This window comes from Drosophila montana, unplaced genomic scaffold (assembly GCF_035044405.1).
Source record: "Drosophila montana isolate Dmon_TW-CO22-7 unplaced genomic scaffold, ASM3504440v1 contig_3257_1, whole genome shotgun sequence".
Lineage (NCBI taxonomy): Eukaryota > Metazoa > Arthropoda > Insecta > Diptera > Drosophilidae > Drosophila > Drosophila montana.
In genome coordinates, this window is record NW_026998140.1 from 171170 (window position 1) to 193590 (window position 22421).

General features: G+C 40.0%; 1 protein-coding gene across 1 annotated transcript; it reads left to right on the forward strand.

The window, feature by feature from the left end:
• Positions 1-409: 409 nt before the first annotated feature.
• Positions 410-21725, forward strand: Pde11 (Phosphodiesterase 11). The gene is made up of 17 exons (XM_064690302.1): positions 410-655; positions 4634-4814; positions 4851-5135; positions 7164-7310; positions 7380-7806; positions 9338-9477; positions 10662-10812; positions 13023-13178; positions 14066-14587; positions 15913-16089; positions 17977-18063; positions 18125-18292; positions 18363-18472; positions 18546-18734; positions 18797-19013; positions 19191-19274; positions 19339-21725. Exons 1-17 carry the CDS (start codon positions 505-507, stop codon positions 20431-20433), a joined length of 4287 nt encoding a protein of 1428 aa, XP_064546372.1. The 5' UTR covers positions 410-504; the 3' UTR covers positions 20434-21725.
• The last annotated feature ends 696 nt before the right edge of the window (positions 21726-22421 follow it).

Sequence of the window (22421 nt, forward strand, 5' to 3'; positions counted from 1 at the left end):
GTGCACAAAAATAAAAACAAACACAAAAATATCGATGCATAGAAAACGAAGTAAAAAATGTAAATTACCCAACAGGTCGTGAGAGTGTTCGCAAAGGCAAGCAACAGCTCAAACTCTGAACTTTGATACTTGTAAAAACTAAAATAAATATAATTTAAACAATTGACAAGCTGTACAAAAAACAACAACAGTTATTATGCAAATGCAACAAAGTGCTGTTAGGCCAAAAAACAACAACAATAAACAATACCAAAGTCAACAAAATACAACGAAACTCTTCAAGACTTTCGTGTTGCCATTCAGCGGCCATTTGGCCACAATAAAGCCAACAAAATTGAGTCCTCAACAAAGACAACAACTGCAACAACTAACAACAACAACAACAACAACAACAACAGCAACAACACCAAATATAACTTACGTTACGCGGCGGAACTGCTCAAAGTTGACAAAATTAAATTCATTAAGACGGAGGGTCTAACATTCGCATTGCTGGCGGGCCCCATGGGCCAAGCGGCAAGTATGTGTCGATTTCGTGGTTGTCGCTACAAAAACAAGAACAAGAACTCCAAACAACAACAACAACAGCAGCAGCAGCAGCAACAACAACAACAACAACTGACTCCGACTCAAAGTCCGCAACTGGAGACAACAGGTGAGAAAAGTCATCTCAAGATGACTTGGCAAAAACTTGACTGCGTTACAATTTTCACAAAATATTTTGTCACACACAAGAAAACCAGCAACAACAAAAAGTGACAACAAAAATAACAAAGCCAAAACTTGTCTGTCGAGCTCTAACCCCAACAATCCATTGCCCTCCCAGCATCTAAACATCTAGAATGCAACGGTTGGGGGTTGGGGGTTGGGGGGGTTGGGGGAGGGTCTAGCAAAGAGGAAGCAACAAAAAATGCTTCTCTTTTGCACATTTGCCAACTTTCAATTTGCATTTGGCTTCAACTACAAGAAACCAACACTTAACATGTGTATATTTGTCCGTATATCACATATACCCTACAATCTCTATATAACGCAGAGGGTATTCGATGCCCTATACCTAATTCTTATTTGAAAATAAACAATAGTTTATTTATGTAAGACTTTTCGTGACATATGTGAATTTTATTGTAACAAAAATGTGGTTTATTTATTTATGCAATTTTCACAATTCCCAAATTTATTGCCGACAAATAAAATTTAAAAAAAAACATCGTTTTTAAAGCTTCCCAAGAAATAGTTTATTAAAACTTAAAAATGGCAGAAATAAATATTTAATAATAATATAAAGAAATAAAACACTTTGTATTATCATTTTTTTTTTTAATTTCCCATTATTTTGTTGATCCTAAAAACAGTTTTGTTCTTATTTAAATTTGAAATTAGGGGATTTCTTTTTGGAAGTCCAAAAATAAGTTTTGGGGCGGGATAATATCTGAATATGGGTAAAGATCAAAGGGAGCAGCAATGAGTTTTTTAGCCAGCATTTAATTGTTTGATTTTTGCCCTCGTTCTGGAAAATTAAATAAATAAATATTTAAGCGAATACTTCTTAATTTTTTTACATCAATTTCTTATTTTATTGTGAATTTAATATAAATATGTTTTTATTTTATTTTTCATATCGAATATCTAAATCGATTTCAGTTCAACATAGTATCTCCAAAATTTTATTAGTTAATCTATATAAAAGTCAAGTATTTTAGTTAGAAGAAAAGCTTATATTTTCTAGTTAGTCTAAGTTTTGTATAGATTAAAAGAGTTAAAAATTTAATTTAAAAAGCAAATCTATTGATAATGTTATTATATAATATAAGTATATTATATTACATATATAAAATATATTCGATGATAAAAGCAGCATCTTTCGTTCCTGAGATTCAATCTTATATTTGACTACAGCTTACACCAAGTTTCTTGACATTCATTTAGTATTTACAACACGGTTCAAGCTATCCAAAAATGACTTTCCTCTGGTAATCTACAATGCATTGCCACATGTATCTGCGAGTCGAGCAACTCCCATAAATAAATACCTAGAGATATATGTGTATATATTTTTTTTTGCTGCTGCTAAAAGTGAAATTCCCTTGCAATGCTGTGTAAAAATTTGCCAATGCAAGACGCTGGGCGGAGCGTGGTCTGAGGGGGGACATGGGGTCTGGGATGGATGTGTCTTACATAAAGCTGACGCATCGTCAAACCGCAGCAAAGAGTGCCAATGCCAGGAGAGTGCTGGTGTTTGTGTTGCCTCTGCCTCTGCTGCTGCTGCTGGGGGCGTGGCAGCGCCCACTCGTGCACCATGACGCTGTCATTTGACTTTGAGTGGGCAAAGATGTAGCAGCTGTCGACGGGGGCGAGACACGTGGGGTTCGAGTGTTGCTGCTGCCAAATGTTTTGCAGCAGCTTAAGCATGTTGCATGTTGCCTGCGCAAGGCAAATGCAGCTTAAAAGATTAAATGTGGCATGAGATGAGAAGCAGCAGCAGCAGCAGCAGCAGCAGCAGCAATGGGAGGGGTGCGCTCATGTGGCATGTAAGTGCAGCACTTGCTTTCGTCTCTCTTTATTCACAACCCCGCCCCCGCCCCTCGCCCGCCCCCTTCACCCTCCAGTGGCTGCTCATAAATTTCTCAACATTAAGTGGCCGACTTTAAGCTTCTATATGTAGCTTAAGCTGCAAAGAAACCAAAAAAAAGAAAGAGAAAGGAGGAAATTTACCAAAATATAAAAGAAAATTAAATGGCAAAGGAAATTCATCAGATAAGCTTCAATTTGAAGCATTCACAAAAGACAAAATATCATTTGAAGTGCGCTCGAGTGCAGCAGAAGCAAAAATACGTAAAATTCACAATTTACCAGCTCTACAAAATTCCAGATAACATGCAATTAAATGTTCTCAAAAAATTTCATATTTATGCTTAAATTATGGCAAAATGCAAATATACAATATTTTATTTGTGTGGAAAATTCAAAATGATTTTATTCCCAGAAATATTGTAATTATTGTAATTTCCATGAAAACAAGCAACAGAAGAAATTGTTGATACAATAAATACAAATCAAATATATTTATGTTGCAAATATTCAAATAAAGTCTGTATTAAAGAGTTATATATATTTGAACAAATGCCATATATATTAAATTCAAGCTAAATTCTTCGTTTCACACACAAAATTTAAATGCTAACAGCAATATGTTGTTGACAGCAACAGAGTCTGTTAATGTACAGCTCAACAGCTTTATGTTGTTAGCAGCAACAGAGGCTGTTAATGTACAGCCTAACAGCTTTATGTTGTTAAAGAGTTTGTTAATGGGCGTAAAAAGCAGCATTACTTATCTTCTAATTAAGATTAATATAATTATTTTTAATTATTATTATTGCTAATTTACTTTTTATTACAGCAGACAACTTTTGGTTGGTTTTGCGAGTCTTCAAAGTCCATTCAAGTGCACAGCTGGCGTTGCGTGACCCATTTTTGGCTGCAATTGAATGAAAATCGTCAAGCTCATAAATTTAGCCAGAATGTTTGCACAGGCAACGACAACAATTTGTAAATGCTACAGTTTGTCAGTTTGACTCCGAGAGTCAAATTATCAGTTGACAGGAGCAACTCGTTTTATATTTGATTGTGTGTGTAGAGGGTGTGTGTGTGTGTGTGTATAAGGGGGTTTTGGCCTGTGTTGTTTGACTTATTTTGTTGCTAAGCGTCAAAAAGTAGATCATAAATCAAATTTATACACCCAGCCGCACACACACACACACGCACACTCAGTTGTTGAGAAGTCACAATTTCCAGTTGAATAATAATAATAACTCGAGGGCTGATATCCTTAGACATCCATCACAGCGATACAAGTATTTATATCTATTTTTAGCACTTAATCAGGCGGCATACAAATGGGCGCCAGACTACCAGATGTGGGCGTGGCCGGAGGGGGCGGGCTGCCTTGAGCACTGTGTCAATATTTCACAGAAAATTGCCAATATTTCCGGTAAATGTGAGCTCTTGGCACAGTTTGTGTCGCGATTTGAACCGTCTGAGCCGCGGAGATATTTATGGCCATTACGTATACGCAGCGTGTGGCAAGCGCATTAAATGCCCTTAATTGTCGCACAGACGTGCCAGACAGTCGGCCAAAATTGATGAGCTGGAAAAGCAATTTAACCGGAATTTATGTACAAAAAGAATATTTTCTTCAACAATTTTCTTCTCGTCTTTTTTTTCGCTCTACTAAAATTATAAATTTTCAACAGAAAGCAACAGCAATTTGCATATAGTCTATAGGGGAAAAGGGGTTGTAGCTGTATACAGAGTGCAGAGGGGCATGGTTGTGCCCACTCCCCACCCTACCCCTCCCCTCCCCAACCCCTCTGCCAGCGCTGGGGGTCGCGTGGTTGGCGGCGCGTGACTTTGCAGCGGGTTTAAAGGATATGTTGGCCATTTGCAATGCAAATGTCGTGCAATCGAATTGGGACGCGCGCACATAAAAGCTGTCAGCACGGGCAAAAGTTTAAATACAAAAAAAATTGAAATGAAAATATAAATGAAAAAACAAATACAATTTAAAACGTAATATTTAAAGCTTGACATTAAATGTTGATTGTGTTGTTTGTGTTTTTTGTTCGTTTTGCAGGCCTGCATTTGCGCAGCATTGAGGAGCCAGCATCGACGCCGCTGCAGCTAGCGGCACGACAGCCCGCGGAGCAGGGGGGCACAGGGTACGGTATGGGCGAGCATAGCCTGCTGATTGCCACACAACGCACCGGTGTCCCCCTGCCGCTATCACAGCAACAGCCACAACCCGCCCACTATCAGTACAACAACAGCAGCAGCAGCGGCACCGGCAACAGCAACATCAACATCAACGGCAACGGCAGCACCAGCAATATCAACGGCGGCGGCACCGGCGGCGGCGGCAGCTATGTTGCCAGCACAGCGGCTGTCTATCAGCCGCAGCAGCAGCAGCACCAACAGCAGCCGTTCTATCACCAGCAGCAGCAACTATATCAGAGCTATTCGCATCCCTATCATCAGACGTCGTCGCCACAGCTAAGCCGGCCCTATGATCCGGAGCATGCGCGCATGGAGGCGTGGCTGGATGAGAATCAGGAGTTTGTACAGGATTATTTCATAAGGTAAGCTATGAAGATTCAGCCTTAAGCTAGATAAAATACCCCTGTTATCGATAATTTATCGATATTTATATATATATTTAAGGGCACATTACTGCTTATGAATTGAATGGGTCGCCAAAATATTTGCTTTGAATACAATGAAAGTTGAGTCGATGCAATACTCATGTTATCGATTACTTGATATTTACGATTACTCGATATTTCGATATATGTATATATGCATTTTCATATATATTTCAATTATTCCTTATAAAATTCAGCAGTTTAGGAATTTAATGAATCGTTCAATGTATTTCATTCAAATGAACTTGAAATGAAGTCGATTAAAAGCGTATGTTATCAAAAACTGATCGATATTATTCAGATGATGTAAGTCTTTTGGTCGTTTCTTTTTAATATACGAACGAAATGCTGGTTATTTGAATAACCATCGATAAACGATTGATGTTAAACTGAATACGATACAAAGTAATCGATAAACCAATCGAATTTTTTATCGATTTCGATACTTTACCGCAGCTAAAGTTTTACTAAAGCACGAATAAAGTATCGTATCGATAAAACCGCTCAACGCCTTGCGCATTAAACCCGTTTAATCGAATTTTTTTATAATTCTGGGCAAGCGACAACTTTATTATAACAAATATTATGTGAAAATCTAAAGTTATGATACTTTGTTTGGCTTAGGACCCTCACAAAGGATTGTTTAAACTGCATTGTCATGTGCCAATGTCATACTTTGTGCCATATTTGTGCGCAGCCATGCGGCTGGCCGGCCTTTCCGCCGTAAACCGGAAATTGACTTTCACACACACACACACAGAGCGGAAGGAAGGGCGGCAGAGATAAGGTCCTAGACAAATGGTTGTGTGTGTGTGTGTGTGTGTGTTTGGCAGGCACATTCTGTTTGTCGGCCTTTGGCTATGACATATAATAAAAATCACTAACAACTAAAAACATAAATTGGGCTTTATTTTCATGGCCAACAGACGTGGCTCGCCTCGGTCACAGCTCACAGTTTGTTGGCCGCCGCCGCCGTTGGGCGTGTGGCCAGCATTAAACGAGGCAGAAAAAGGCTTCATTTTGTGTACTTTGCATAAGAATATGTCAGGCACATGGACTCGCAGTCCCCGTTTCCCCCGCTGCTCCTGCTCCCAACTAGTTTTCTAGCTCTTTGAAGGTCCGCTTACTGGACGAGCCAACGATGGGATAAAGAGGACGTTTTTCGGACAGAAACTCATTTCTTAAAAGTTCATTAAATAATAAACTGTTATGTTAACATCACCAACAGCTGTTAAGATAACATCGAAAGCAGCTGTTAAGATAACATCAGCTACAGCTGTTAAGATAACATAAACAGCAACCGATCTACTATAAGATAAGAAAATGGTTTTTCTGACAGAAACTCATTTCTTAAAAGTATGTTAAATAATAAATTGTATTGTTAACATCAACAACAGCTGTTAAGATAACATCGGGAGCAACTGTTAAGGTAACATGTGCAGCAACTGTTAGGATAACAGCCGTTAAACAGAGCAGCTGTTCTAATATTTTATTGTTATACTGTAGGAAATTACCCGGCATTGCACAGCTCAAATGAATAATGCTCATCAATTGCATGTGGTACCCTTAGGCAGATTCCCAATACAAAATAGTTTGCTTTCACTGGGGATGGGTTCTTTAACTTCGTGCTCACTTTGCTCTATTTAATTATGTCCAAAAAATTTGCAATTTGACCCATGGTGCAGTCCAGTCTTTCAGTTGAGTTCATGCTGTAAAGAGTTGTGGAGCTGTGATTGCTCGAATTTTTATGCCGCCAGCGCGTGTTGCCCGCCGCATGTGTGTCCTTTCAAAAAAGTCAGCTAGTGCAAAAATATTTCGCATGCTGAATATTTATGAGCTGGCATTTTATTAGACAATCTCGCGCATGTGGCGGTAAAGTCTCTTAATTCTTAATAGCATTTTAATATGTTTGCACTGTGACAGCAAAACTCACTCACGCTCTCTCTCTCCCTCTCTCTTTGATAGGAAGGCGACGCGTCAGACCGTGGACGCCTGGCTGGTGTCGCATGCCACCAGCGCTGGCAACGATGTCATCAGCAGCAGCTCACCCACGCATCCCAATGGCCAGACGAGCAGCTCACGTGGCGGCTCCGGCGCCACAACGCCCGTGCGGTAAGTGCAACAGAAAGTCCTGCAACAGACCAGATTTCGCTTAATCCAGCCATGCCTTTCCCTTTGCAGCAAAATATCGGCGCACGAGTTTGAACGCGGCGGCCTGCTCAAGCCGATTGTGAATACGATTGACGGTACGCTCACATTTCTGAGCATTGGACCGCAGCTGGATAATACGAGCGGCAGTTGCAGCAATTTGCAGAACGTTGGCGGCGTTATGTCCGGGCAATATCAGTATCAGCCGCAGCATCATCATAATCACAACCATCATCATCATCACAACAATCATCAGCATTATCAGCACAGCCATTATCAGGCTGGCGGCGCTGTCGGCAGCAGCAGCAGCAATTGCAATGCCACAACAGCAACAATTGGTGCCACAAGTCCCGGCGGAAATCCGCAATGGTATCCCTATCATCATTGCCATCAACGGCCGCAGCGTCTCTCCCGCAACGAGCTCAAGCAGCTGGACGAGAAGGAGCTGATTTTCGAGCTGGTTCGTATTGTTTTAATCAAATTGTTTATACTCACTTCCCAATTCCCAATTATTGTTATTATTATTAATGTTATTGTTAAACACACATGCATCAAATTCTGTACATTTCTCAATTAACATGCGTCATACGCCCCGTTGTACCGCGAATTTTTCTTTATGACCGACGCCTCGCCTAATGCAATTTTCCTACGAATTTCAATTTCGCGTCGTTAAAACGCCTGTGCGTCATTTCACTATAAACATCTTCTATACGCTGCACGTAGTTTGACACCCTGTAATTGCTTAGATCCTATAGAAATAGCTTAACACGCACGACTTCTTATACCCTGTAACCTTTGACTTGGCAAAAGCTGTTTGATAGACATGAGACCCAAAGATTCGACCTGCGCTCATTTTGATGCTCATATAAATGAATGTAAACCAAACAAATCTGGTTGAAATTATTTGGGAAATTTGCGTCACGCTTAGGAATATATTTGAAAACAATATAATAATCACTGTGAGGTAGCATTTTTTATAGATAACATCGTATTAAAAGTTAGGGTAAGGAGTACAATTGCATTTTCGGGAACTTATCTGACCTCCCGTTGGTTTATATTTATCTAGCTTTCTAATATGATTTCATATTATGTATTTTGTGATTTTCTGATATCTTAGAGCCATAGCTTTGTAAAAGAAGTGTTCTACTAATGTTTTATTCCACAAGAAACGGACTATATTATAAATGGCGCTCAACGTGGGTTTGTGTAGAACAAAGGCGGAATACCCCTCTCTTATTAGTCATTTTCTGTATAAACTCAGAAACTATTATAGAAACAGGGTAACTGCTAGTCAATCAATTTATTATAGTTTTGGCCTGCAGGATAACTACTAGTCAATCACTTTATAAAATTACATATACCTGATTGGCTGTCATATACCCTATGAAAATTTTGCGTCATATTGTCAGCAGGGTAACTGCTAGTCTATCACTTTATGGACATCAAATTTATTGCCTCATCCCTCTCCTTCTCCCTATTAGCGCCATATTTCCCGCAGGGTAACTTCTAGTCAGTCCGCTTATTATAGCTGTAGACATATAACTTGCCACATTAGCTCTCATATACCCTGCCTGCAGGGTAACTTCTAGTCAGTCAATTGCTGTTCGATAATTTCTTCATGTTGTTCCAATTGATTTTGCACACATGCGCGTATTTGCCGCAGCTGCTGACGTTTTTATCAGCAAACAGTTAAGAGGCATAGAGGCATAGAGGCATATTCCCAAACAAACATCGCTGTGCTAAATTGTCGCAGACGTCATTCACGCAATCAGTCAGTCAATCAGTCAATCACTCAGTCAGTCAATCAATCACCCACTCAGCCATTGTGTGCGGCTGATTGGCTTGTTTGTTTAACCAGAAACCACATTAAGTGCACTCGTTATGGCCCCCACTTATTGAGAACTTTAACTTTAATGCGACACTTTGCCCATAATTCCGTAAATTAGTTGAAAACGTTTTGTGACTTTTTTCGATTGCCAACATTGTTGCAGGTGAAGGACATTTGCAACGAGCTGGAGGTGCGCACCTTGTGTCACAAGATCCTGCAGAATGTGTCCATATTGTTGAATGCGGATCGCGGCTCACTCTTTCTGGTGCAGGGTCGCTGCAATGGCGCCGATGGACTCAAAAAGTGAGTAGAAAACAAATAAAATATAAAGATATTTAATCTCTTTTATCTTGAATGGGTGTACGGATCTAGAAGATGAATATATATGTATAAAAATATACAGTAAAAATAATGTATCCTATTTAGATACCTATAGTCCAAATATTAAATAGCAAAAACTATTTTTAATATTTTCAAAATATTTAAAATTTTAAAAATATTTTTAATATTTTTTTGAGATTTATGTATGTAAGTCTTAATCTCCTTTAAAGTTTTTCTTCTCGAATTCAATATATTACTGTAATAATTATCTAATTAACTATAAGCATTTAACAGTGTTGGTAACTGTTGAAATTGAGCAGTGTTAAACAGTGTTGCAAATATGCTTTTTATAGCACTATCCTATAATAAGCACAAGCAACGCAAACGCTGAAACACAATTAGCTATAAATACAGCTTGCTTGCTTATAATTCTCAAACAGTTTAAGCATTTGCTTGCTTAAGTCCAAGTTGCAGACAAAGCTTGTCGATTAATTATGTTTGAGCTTAACTGGCCCTCTAACTGAGTTAGTTTAAAATAATATGAAGCAAATTTTCAAACAAGTAAACTAAAGTCATAAAAAGAGGCGGCTATAAAAACTTGTTTTACTTGCAGTTAGACTACAATTTAGCCCCATTGCGTCTGCGTCTAAGGGCTACACGAAATTTAACACTAATAGCTGTGCAAATTGAATTTGGTAATCAGGCAAGTGCTTTGGCCCGTGCTGCTACTGCTACTGCTACGGTTACTGCTACTGCTATTGCTACTGTTATAGCTACTGCTACTTCTACTGCTGCCAAAGCGGCGATGACTTCATTGGCCCAGAGCCATTTAGCTGCCAACTTTTTGCGCAGCAGCAGCTTCAACTTTGTCTGTGCAACATTTTTGATGGCATTTATTTTTGGCATTTTATGATTTCTCTGCTGCAGTTTTGGCTTCATAACTGTAATTCACACACACACACACACACACACACGCACGGTCCGCAGGGGGCCATTTTGTGCTCTGTGGCGCCATTTTGTAGTCTCAACTAATTGCAACATTTTTCGGTAAATTCACGCCAGGAGCAAGACCTCTGTGTTTATGTATATGTATAAATTAAATAAATATCTACTTAAATTATTTAATTAACGAAAAGTATATTAAATAGTTCTTTAAATATTCGCAGATGCCTCGTATCGAAGCTGTTCGATGTCTGCCCACGCAGCACAGTCGAGGAAATGGAACAGCAGGAGGAAGTGCGCGTTGCATGGGGCACAGGCATTGCCGGTCACGTGGCAGAGAGCGGCGAGCCGGTCAATATACCAGATGCTTACCAGGTCAGTGTTCAACGCAAGCTAACCAAATGGAAAGTTTTCAGCTCGGTCTCATCGTCAGCTAGCATCGAATTGACAAATTTGAATGCCATTCTCTCGTTGACCATAAATCAAGCGCAACAAACACTCGAGAGCTGTGGCAAATTCGAGACTCGCAAGATTTATGGTGCCAGGCGGTCGCAGGATTCAGTCCAAAAACCTATACACATGCCACATTGGAGATAGTGTTTCAAGTGCCGGATATTGGTTTTGTAAATACCCTGTAAGCGTGCTCAAATCATGAGCAGTATATTGGGCAAGCGCAACAGGCAGAAGAAGTTTTTGTTTCTTCATTTATGGAACATGTATTTCATCTAGATAAGTTTTAGCAGCTCATCTGGTATATATCCTAAAAATTTCATAATTATCAATTGATAAACTCCAAAATTGTTCAAGAATCTTTATACTGCAGTCTGGAGCAGAGAGAAACTTGAAGTGCGCAGATAATGGCGTCAAGCTTAGTATATTTATATGTCTTCATCTTTGGTACCCCTTTATCCGCCATTTTGTATAATAATCGCTTAGTTAACTTTTTTGTGGAGAGAGAAACTTGAAGTGCGCACTTGACAGCTTTAGGCCTTGTATATTTTTATAATATATGTCGTTATCTTTGGTAAATTTATATCTACAAAATTGTATACTAATTCCTTCGTTAGTTTACAACTTACTTGAAAATTTTTCTTATAGAGAGAGAAACTTTAAGCGCACATTTGGTATAGTATATATATCAGATTTGGTATAGTATAGATATCATCTATATCCTTCAATTTTCATACAAATTGTTTTACTCTTCTGTAGTCAAAAGCAGAGAGAAACTATATACACAATTCTTCTATTTCCCGCTCAAATTAAATAACTATTACATAATAAGCATAACATTTACCTTGGATAACTATTTGTCATAGCTAGCAGGGAGAAACTTGAATATACTTTATAACCTGAGCTAAAGCGTATCTCCTAGTCAAGCACACCCAATTGAAAAGCTATATACATTTTTTTAAGAAGTTTCAATATTGCCCACTGAAAGAAAAACGAATTGTGTGTGCATTTTTCTCAGCCGCTCAGAGCCAATTGGGCCGTAATTAATCTTGCGGCCAACGACTAGTTGAAGGCAACATTTTTAGCCAATGCTACGGGTGTTGGGCAATGTTTTATTATATCATTGCTGATAGAAGTGAGCGCCCCCCGTTTTTAAAGGCTTTAAGCTGCGGGGCCAAACAATAAAAAATAAAAAGTGCCCCCTGAGTTGGCTCGTGTCGTTTATCTGTGCTGTTAAAGTCAACTTAAGGCCGGGCCAACAATCGTCTACAACAAACAGTTGGCACCTAAATATGACGCACGCACCCATCTCCCCTCCTGGGCTGTTGGGGATGCGGGGTGTGTTAGTTCTTTTATCAAAACATTTTAGCACAATTAAGTGAATTTGGCAGACAGATAGACGGACAGTAGAAGCTGATAACTCTGCGCAATTCGGTGTGTATAGGAGGGCACAGATTCCAAGGGGCAGGGCGAAACTATGGAAGAGAGAAGTTAGCACGAGTTATTTGGACTGTGGGCATGACACCATTTGTACGAGCACGAAATAAAAGATCACACAAAAATGCAAGTCAGCGACAATAACATGACCAGAAACATGATGACCTACACAAACACCAGAATTAACAGCTCAAAATGGGAGTAGCCGAAAGAAGAGAGAAGCATACATGAAATACTTCCCAGTCTGACAGCAGAATGTCTCTTATGACTAGTCTAGACGTGTGTATAAATAAAGACATTTGTCCAAATAAATCTATATTTAGAAAGGCGTCTTCTACTGTTACACCTCACCTTTCACAGGTGTCTGTCAAAAGAATCTTAAAAGGTAACTTCTTTATTTGAGAAGCATTCACTTCCAAAATTCGTTACTTTCATAACTGGAAAGTGTAATTTCAAATAGACCAGCTTTGTATGGAAACTTGTCTAGAATATTTATCAATTATTTCGAACATTATTTATAGAATATTTTTTCTTAAAAGGATTTTAAGACTTGTTCCTTAAATGTTCTAATTCCTTAGCTTGGAGAATTACTTATAAACCCTTTTGCTGCAGATCCTTTCAACTCTTAAACTCTCTTCATACCATATAAATCACTTAACCCAGATCCCACATATATTAAACATGCATTTCCTTTTCAGGATGAGCGTTTCAATTGTGAGATTGATTCGCAGACCGGCTATCGGACCAAGGCGCTGCTCTGTATGCCCATCAAGGATTCGGGTGGCGATGTGATTGGCGTGGCGCAGGTGATTAATAAAATGAATGGCGAATGCTTTTCGGAAATCGATGAAAAGGTGAGTTGGCTGCCAAATGCAGCGGGTTCTTTGTTTCAGCACAGCAAAAATGGCAAAAGTGTGGCAGCAAAGTGGCCGCTGCTGACACAGTGCCTGACGTACGTAAATTGCATTTATTATTTAACAAAGAGCAAAAGTTGTTGTACAAAAGCTTTGGCGAAATGTCAGCACATGGGATTATCCCGGGCATCCACGCGCTGTGCTCGTGCTTCTATACCCAATATCAAATAGTCAAAAGCGGTATTATATTTTTGGGCAACTTTTTGTAACAGGCATAATTTACATACATTCTTGATCGGATGGATCGAGCTATGTCCGTTTCTCTGTGATCATACGTCTATCTCGAAAAATATTAGAAATATATATTCTCTCACTTTAAATATAGCAATAGTTTATCATATATTTCGATATCTTCTTCCATTTTCATAGTATAGATAAATATCGATTTCGAAAGAAGGTTTTTAAAGCAAATCGCACTGATTATAAAATCTTTATGCGCCCAAACTTGGCATATAGATATAGTATACACAGATTAAAGACATGTTATTTTTTTGGATACCTTCCCCCATATACCCCAAAGAACGAAATTAAAGCTAGAGGCTTGCCCTTTAGTATTTACACACATTTAAATGCAATTTGTATTCCCTCGAAGTTTCATTAAGATCGGACTATGAACACCGAAGTTATTTCAGAATGCCCTTCTGTCTATATAATCGTGTGTTTGGGGCTTGAGGTATCTGCTAGTCTGGCAGGCCCGACTACGCACCCATGTCTATTATTGCCATGTGGTGTGCTGACAGCAACAACAACAACAGCTCGTGATGAATGTCTGATTATAATAATAATCCTTGTTGCCCGAAAAAACTAATTCCTTTCTTTGCACACAGGTCTTCGCCTCGTATCTGCAGTTCTGTGGCATTGGCTTGCGCAATGCGCAATTATTTGAGAAATCTCAGCTGGAAATCAAACGGAATCAGGTGCTGCTCGATTTGGCGCGCATGATCTTCGAGGAGCAGAGCACCATTGAGCACATGGTCTTCCGCATACTCACCCACATGCAGAGTCTCATCCAGTGCCAGCGCGTCCAGATTCTGCTCGTCCACGAGGCGGACAAGGGCAGCTTCTCGCGTGTCTTTGACTTTGAGGCGAACGATCTGAGCGAGGAGGAGGCCAACTCACGCACCAGCCCCTACGAGTCCCGATTCCCGATCAACATTGGCATCACCGGCCATGTGGCCACCACCGGCGAGACGGTCAATGTGCCCAACGCCTACGAGGACGATCGCTTCGATGCGAGCGTCGATGAGAACTCCAGCTTCAAGCATCGCTCCATACTCTGCATGGCCATTAAGAACTCGCTGGGTCAGATCATTGGCGTCATACAGCTAATAAATAAGTTTAATGAGCTGGTAAGTCTTTGAGCATACACTGAAAAAAATATTCTATTATTGACTATGAACTTGATTATAGACTAAAGTAGAACTTTTGTTGACTAGGAACATGGCTTTAGGTTGAAGTAGAACTAGCTTGTTAAGTATAAATGAATTCTACTTATAAATTATATAAATATTGAAGAGCTTGTCCTGACTGATTCGTGACAAAATAGAAATTTATGCTGAAACTTTCTTTTGGGTCAAAAATGAGCTCTAATATGGGAAATTATCTATAGACCGCTTTGCCTTACGGCTGGGTGTTTGTATAATTGTTTGCGTGTTTGTATGATTGTTTGTGTGTGTGTGTGTATGCATGCATTTATGTATATATGTATGCACGTATGTTTGGTTTCTAATACCAAACGCAGACCAAGCTTATTTGGCGCTGTGCTGCAAATTTAAATAAAACGAATTTCTACCAAGTGCTCTCCTCCTCGATTCTCAAGAATTCAAGTAGGCTCTGCTGCTTTTCATGCTAAGCTAGTAGTGTAGTGACTTTTTTGTTGTTAGTTTTTTGTTGTTATTTTGTTGTTGTTATGTATGTATGTACATATGTATGTATGTACATATGTATGTATGTATGTATGTACATATGTATGTATGTATGTACATATGTACAGTAGTGTACATATGTATGTATGTCTGTATGTCTGTATGTCTGTATGTCTGTATGTCTGTATGTCTGTATGTCTGTATGTATATATGTATGTATGTATGTATGTATGTATGTATGTATGTATGTATGTATGTATGTATGCATGTATGTATGTATGCATGTATGTATGTATTTATGTATGCATGTATGCATGTATGTATGTGTGTATATATGTATGTATGTATGTATGTATGTATGTATGTATGTATATGTGTGTGTGTGTTTGTGTGTGTGTGTGTGTGTATGTATGTATATACATATGCATGTATGTACATATGTATGTACAAACAGGCATACAAATATTTGCAAACTTTAAAGGAATGCATTTTTCGAGAGGTTTAAACACCCCTCAACTCAAGTTGAACAAAGATTTTTTTGAAATTGTTTTTCAACCTCGAAACCCCGTGCACGTTCATTACATAAGGTAACTACAGTGAAAATTTCAGCTTCGTAGCTCTAAAGGTTTGGTCAGTCAGTCAGGACAAACAGTTTAATATTTATAAGTAAGGCATACGTTATTCAGAAAAGGTTCATTTGTTTAATATTTAAAATAAATTCAAAATAGTAATTTATTTTTAGTACCTAATGTATCTAGGGTATATATGGAATATATTTTTAATATCTCATTTATTTTATGTTTGTTTAGGACTTCACCAAGAACGATGAGAACTTCGTGGAGGCATTTGCCATATTCTGCGGCATGGGCATACACAATACGCACATGTACGAGAAGGCGATTGTGGCCATGGCCAAGCAGAGTGTGACCCTGGAGGTGCTCAGCTATCATGCATCTGCCACCATGGATGAGGCACATCGTCTGCGGGTAAGTTAAATGCTGACAATTCAAATGGCACCCCTGGGTGTCGTACGCTTTATCGTAGGGTAGTGGGGAGTGGGGAGGGGGGAGGGGTGGACTGCATTTAAATGCTTAATTTTATTTGCGTGCACGCTTAATTTGTATGGTAGAAATGGTCTGGGCCACGGCCTAGGACTCTCTCGGCTCCATTTATTGGACTCAGTTTTATGCCACTCCATAAATTCTTGTTGCTTTTGGCCCGTCTGTTTTTCTGCTTCCATGTTTTTATTATTTCTGCGTGACAGCAGCAGAAACAGCAGCAGAAACAGCAGCAGCAGCAGCAGCAGCAAGAACAACCTGTCCCCGCAGTCACTCACTTAGTCGTCCCTCTACTCTCCCCCCCCCCTCCCCCTCTGCCCCTTCTCACACTCACCCCTTGGCGTACCCGTTTGGGGCCCAACGTGTTGACAGTTGTAATTAGTTTGTTCGCACAAGTATGACAAAAAGAAACTTTCGCACACTGGCTAAGAGCATTTGTTATACTAGTCCCTACTTTAACACCCGCTACCCGTGCAGCCACCCCCCCCCCTCCCCCCTCCCTCTGCCAGCCACCATACTCTCCTTTATCTATAAGCCCATAGACTTGGGTCTGGTTCAAGTTTTCGCATCTGTCTCTCTGTTTGTCTTTGTGTATTGTCTCTTGTCGCTTGCCTGTTGCCGCTGTGACGCTCCACTCCCTCTCCCCCCCCCCCCCTTCACACACTTTCTGTAATTATGCTGGCTAAAATTATGGCCGCCTGTCGCCTTGTCAACCGCCGACGTGCACGTGGACGACGCTGATGCTGGGGGTTATTAATTTTAATTAAAATTATGCCATTCTTTGCGCGTTGCTTCTACCGAAGAGACCCGGCGATTATGACATTACGCAAGAAGCAGAAGCAAAAAAAAAAACCCTTTTTGCAGCTTCTTTGTCAGTTCCGGCAAAGCGTGTTTGCCTAACCGGGAGTATATCATGAGCTGCTGTGTGCGGACATCAATTAATATTTCCTGACAGCAGCTGGCTGGACAGTCCCATGTGTGTTTTATTTCCCTCAACTTCCGTTTGCTCCAACTAAAAGTTAAGGTTTTTAGGATTAAGGCGTAGAAAAAATAAAATTTAGTAATTTAATAAAAAGAGAATAGTAGCAAAATTGTAGAACATAAAAGAACAATTGGAATCAATAGAAGCAGATCGCAGAACGGACTTGATAATATAAGTTGAACTTATCCCTTGGATAAAGAAAGGCTTTAAGGGAGTTTTAATATACGAAAGAAGGGCTTAAAGATTTTAAATAAATTTTGCACAAATTCAAAATAACTAAAAAAGCCTGCAAGCCCTATTAAAACTTGAGGTGCTTCGATTCATGACGTGCAGCAATGCCTCTTCATAAGGCTCGTACGTTCTACCTGTTTTCCACATCTATGAACCCAGACTGGACTTCATAGTTGGAAGAAAAGTAGAAGATTTAGTAGAACTCAACCTTTCCCTAAGGGAAAAGTAATGTAAGAAGAGTCTCACAAAATTGAGATAGGCGGCATAACTATCGGCAGATTTTTCTGTGCCTGGGGCCTATGTAAGCTAGAGTTGTTCGACCAGCGAGAAGGATTAGGTAGAGGAGTACTCTTGCTGAATAAGCCCCGATCTGGGCTGCGAGGATAAACTCAATTCTTCCTGCTAACTCAAGTAATAGCTGGACATTAACAGAGCATGTGTATAGTTGTTTCGACTCCACACTCTACGTCAGCTTAGAGGCTAGATTAATTCTCGAAAAGCAGCTTAAGCCTACTTTCCTCTAGCACTCTAGCCCAACGATAAACCTATCGATAACTACCGAATATCAATTTAATCGTTTCTATTGTCAAATCTCTTTACAGCGCCTGCGTGTGCCCTCTGCTGTACATTTTCGTCTGCATGATTTTAAATTTGATGACATACACTTCGAGGACGATGATACGCTAAAGGTAAACCTTTTAGCTCACTCAAAATCCTATAAACTTATTTAATGCCCTCTCCAATTTGTAGGCCTGTTTACGCATGTTTCTGGATCTCGATTTTGTGGAGCGTTTTCATATCGATTACGAGGTGCTCTGCCGTTGGCTGCTGAGCGTCAAGAAGAACTATCGCAATGTAACCTATCACAATTGGCGGCACGCCTTCAATGTGGCTCAAATGATGTTTGCCATTTTAACCGTGAGTGTGAGAATCGCAAAGAGAGGCTGTTTATCAAGAATTAAACTAATCAATTGTTAATTATATCTAGACCACGCAATGGTGGAAGATCTTTGGCGAAATCGAATGCCTGGCCTTGATTATTGGCTGCCTGTGCCACGATCTCGATCATCGGGGGACCAACAACTCCTTCCAGATCAAGTGAGTCGTCCTTGTTATGCGAGCTACAAAGCGAACCCCTTTTTAATGCTCGCTTTTAATTAATCTATTGCAGAGCCTCGTCGCCGCTGGCGCAGCTCTACTCCACATCCACCATGGAGCATCATCATTTCGATCAGTGCTTGATGATACTCAACAGTCCCGGCAATCAAATTCTGGCCAATCTGTCGTCAGATGACTATTGTCGGGTTATACGCGTGCTCGAGGATGCCATTTTGTCCACGGATCTAGCTGTCTATTTCAAGTGAGTTCAACCCAACTCAGTTGCCTTGCTCTTTACTGATTGCTCTCGTTCATTTTGAGCAGAAAACGTGGCCCGTTCCTGGAGAGCGTGCAGGAGCCATTGAGCTATTGGGTTGACGAGGAGCCGCGCGCCTTGCTGCGTGCCATGAGCATGACTGTCTGTGATTTGTCGGCCATTACAAAGCCGTGGGAGATTGAGAAGCGTGTCGCCGATTTGGTTAGCTCCGAGTTCTTCGAACAGGGCGACATGGAGAAACAGGAGCTCAACATAACGCCCATTGTGAGTGCTACTTTAGAAATGTTTGAAACTGCAAAACTTCTTAAAGATTCTCGAGTCGATTTGGCGACTTCTCGCCTGTCAGTCCGACGCTCGACGCTTTCCTTTTGCGGTCTTAAAATTTAATTTATACCAACTGAGATATGTTCTAACTATTATTATGCTCTCCATCTTTCACAGGATATCATGAATCGCGAGAAGGAGGATGAGCTGCCCATGATGCAGGTGAACTTTATTGATTCCATATGCCTGCCCATCTATGAGGTGAGTTGTCAGCCTTACATTCGTTTAATTACAAATAATTAATTAATTAATTACAAATCGTTAGGCTTTTGCAACGCTCTCGGAAAAGCTGGAGCCGCTCGTTGAGGGCGTGCGTGATAATCGCGGCCATTGGATTGACATGGCCGACGATGTGAAAACCAAAACTAGTCAGGAACAAGAGCAGCAGCGGGAGCAAATTGTGATAGCGAATGGTGACAGCGACAGCCAGCTGGCGTTAACTGAGGATAAGCTGGCTGCGGATGATGCGGATGTGGCCGATGTAGCTGTAGCTGAAGCAAGCGTAAATGGGCTGAATGTGGCCAAAAGCAGCGCAACTATTAACGACATTGCCATCGCTTCTCGTCCCAGCAGCAACCCGCCCAGTGATGCAGATGATGATGATGATGATGATGATGATGGCACTGCAACGAATAATGGCTATGTCGCCGCCAACAGCAGCAGCAGCCGCAGCAGCAGCAGCAGTCGCAGCAGCAGCTGCCTCTCCTCGAGCAGCTCCTCGACCGTCTCGAGCCGCCTCTCGACGCCGCCACCAACTGGCGAGGACGACAGCACGCCCGTTTCGCCATCCAAGACGCTGCAGGCACAACTGGTCGCCGCCAATCTGCAGGCGCTCAGCCAGGGCAAGGCAACGGCAAAGCCGCGCTGCAAAAGCTGCGACCAGAAGCGCATCGTCCGCAAGACGAGCTCGCTGAAGGGCGCACAGGAGCTGAACGGCGGCAATTGCAACAGGGATGTGGCGCTATGCAAAAGCACGCCGGCCATCAGCCATCAGCATAATCACAATCATCAACAACATCACCAGCATCAACATCATCACCAACATCACCATCATCATCATCATCATCAGAATCATCAGCAGCTTATTATTGGCGGCGGCATTGGCAGCGCCAGCATCGGCGGCAGCGGCCTAATTGGCCTAATTGGCACGGACAGTGATAAAATACCAAAAATTGTGGGCAAACTTGGCCAACTCGACGCTCTGCCGTACATCAATGGTCACGGGCTGCCCCACAGCTATCCACAGCAGCAGTTGCCACCCCAGCAGCAGCAGCAGCAGCAGCAGCATCCATTGCTGACGCGTCGCCACTCGGAGACCCAGAATTGTGGGTTGCCCGCCGCTTTGGCAGCGGATAAATAAACACTTTGACTGTCATTCAAAACAATTATTATTTGTACATAGGAGACGACATTTCGCACGCCCATTTTCTGTATATAGCAAACAAATTGTAATCGCAACATTTGAGCAACAGTATCTATCGTAAACATAACAATAATAATACAATTAATAGAAAGATTAAAACATAAAACCTCATACCATACGCATAAGCAAATTGTGGCACAGGCAATTTGAACATAAAACTAAATTAGCCAGATTCCGATTCCTATAAACTATATAAACAACTATATACTATATACTATATATATATATATATATAAATATACGAGTGTGTAAACTTTATGCTTATGTATAATTGACACTCTACGCTGTGTGTTTAACTTCAATTTTAGTTTAGTGCAAACATATGCTATATACATATACACTATATATAAATATGATAAATATGAAAAATATTAAGAGAACCTAAAAGCAAAGAAGTCAAATTCTCTAGAAACTTAAGCACAATATGTACCAAAAATACAAAAAGATTAAACAAAGGCAAGGGCAAATTAGTTAATTGTTCTATGTGCTGCTCGCTGTTGTTGTTGTTGTTGTTGTTTTTGTGGCAATACAACAACAAGAACTGCAACAACAGCAGCAAGAACACATGAAAAGTATTGTATTTTGCATGCCTATTTGTCAGATGCACTTCGCGGCAGTTAGTTGAATTATCTGTGGTTAGCACAAGTAGCACAACAGCTTAAACCTATTAAACAATAAACAAAAAAAAACAACATTTAAAAGCTAAAGCATAACCTAAACAAGAAGAAATAAATAAAAATACTAAGCGCTATGTATTTTTTCTCTCTGTGCGCTCTATTCGAATTTAAATAAATGTAATTAAACTATTATAAACGATATGCGATAATAATATATATATAATATATACCATTCATACACACATATATATGTATATATATGTTTCTGACTAAAGACCACAAAATGGCAAAAGTTAAAGAAAATTTAAAGTTTTGTTCATTTTCGCTTAATAAAAGCATTAAACACCTGCGTTAAACTTAGAGCACGTCTAACGGTCTGTGTCTAACGTAGTTATGTGTTAAATTAAAGATAAATACATATATATATATTATAAAGTACATACATATATGCATAGTAAACCCCTCTGTAGATTTAATCGTACTTTGTGAGTTTTGTTATTTATTGTCGGCATTATAGAGATCTTATCTAAAATACACAAATTATATTTGCTGTAATGGAACCACGTTCAAAGAGCAAAACTAAATAAAGTAAACAATTAATTAAACAATTTATGACAACGTTAAAAAAAATAACAAGAGACTTCACTTAAATGTTTATTCAAAAAACTCAAACTAGAAAATGTTGATAATATTCTATGACTATAAATTGTAACAAATCTTTAACTTTTGCTTCTGTTTCAGTTCAAGACAGTGCTCAAGCAGAACTCCGGTATGACTATGACAACGGACGCCACTGTACGCTAATTCCCAACTTCACGCAACGGCACATTAATTATGGCTGCTCTGCACGCACAACATGCAAAATGTATTTTGATAACTGCATTTACGCGCTCTCTTTCTGGAGGTAGGCACAACTGCAGCGGGAGAGAGACAGACGCTAATAACGGCATAAGTATTTTGACAACACATGCTTTTGTTTACTTTCGTTTACTCAAGTAGTTCGGGCACCTACTTCCCATTCTGTTTACTTGTTCACATGCTTTGCTTTCGCTTGCGATTCTTCCAACCGCACGCGATGGGGTTCAACAACTACAATACCAGCTTTAATGCAATCTATCAGCTGCCTTAGAATTCTGTTTGCCTGGTATTTCGTCTGCCTGCTTGTCTGGCGCGGCCTGCTCAAAAAGGTGACACTGTTCCACTACATTATAAACAATAGAAAAATATTTAAGACTTCACCTAAGTGTTATCTAAACAAACAGGAATTAACACAAACTAAAACAAAAATTAATTTATTGCTTCTATTTT

Coding starts and splice junctions, on each gene's coding strand:
- Pde11 (XM_064690302.1), top strand. CDS start 505: ATGGGCCAAGCGGCAAGTATGTGTCGATTTCGTGGTTGTCGCTACAAA. Junction 7,311..7,379: donor GGCGCCACAACGCCCGTGCG/GTAAGTGCAACA, acceptor TTCCCTTTGCAG/CAAAATATCGGCGCACGAGT. Junction 14,588..15,912: donor TAAATAAGTTTAATGAGCTG/GTAAGTCTTTGA, acceptor ATGTTTGTTTAG/GACTTCACCAAGAACGATGA.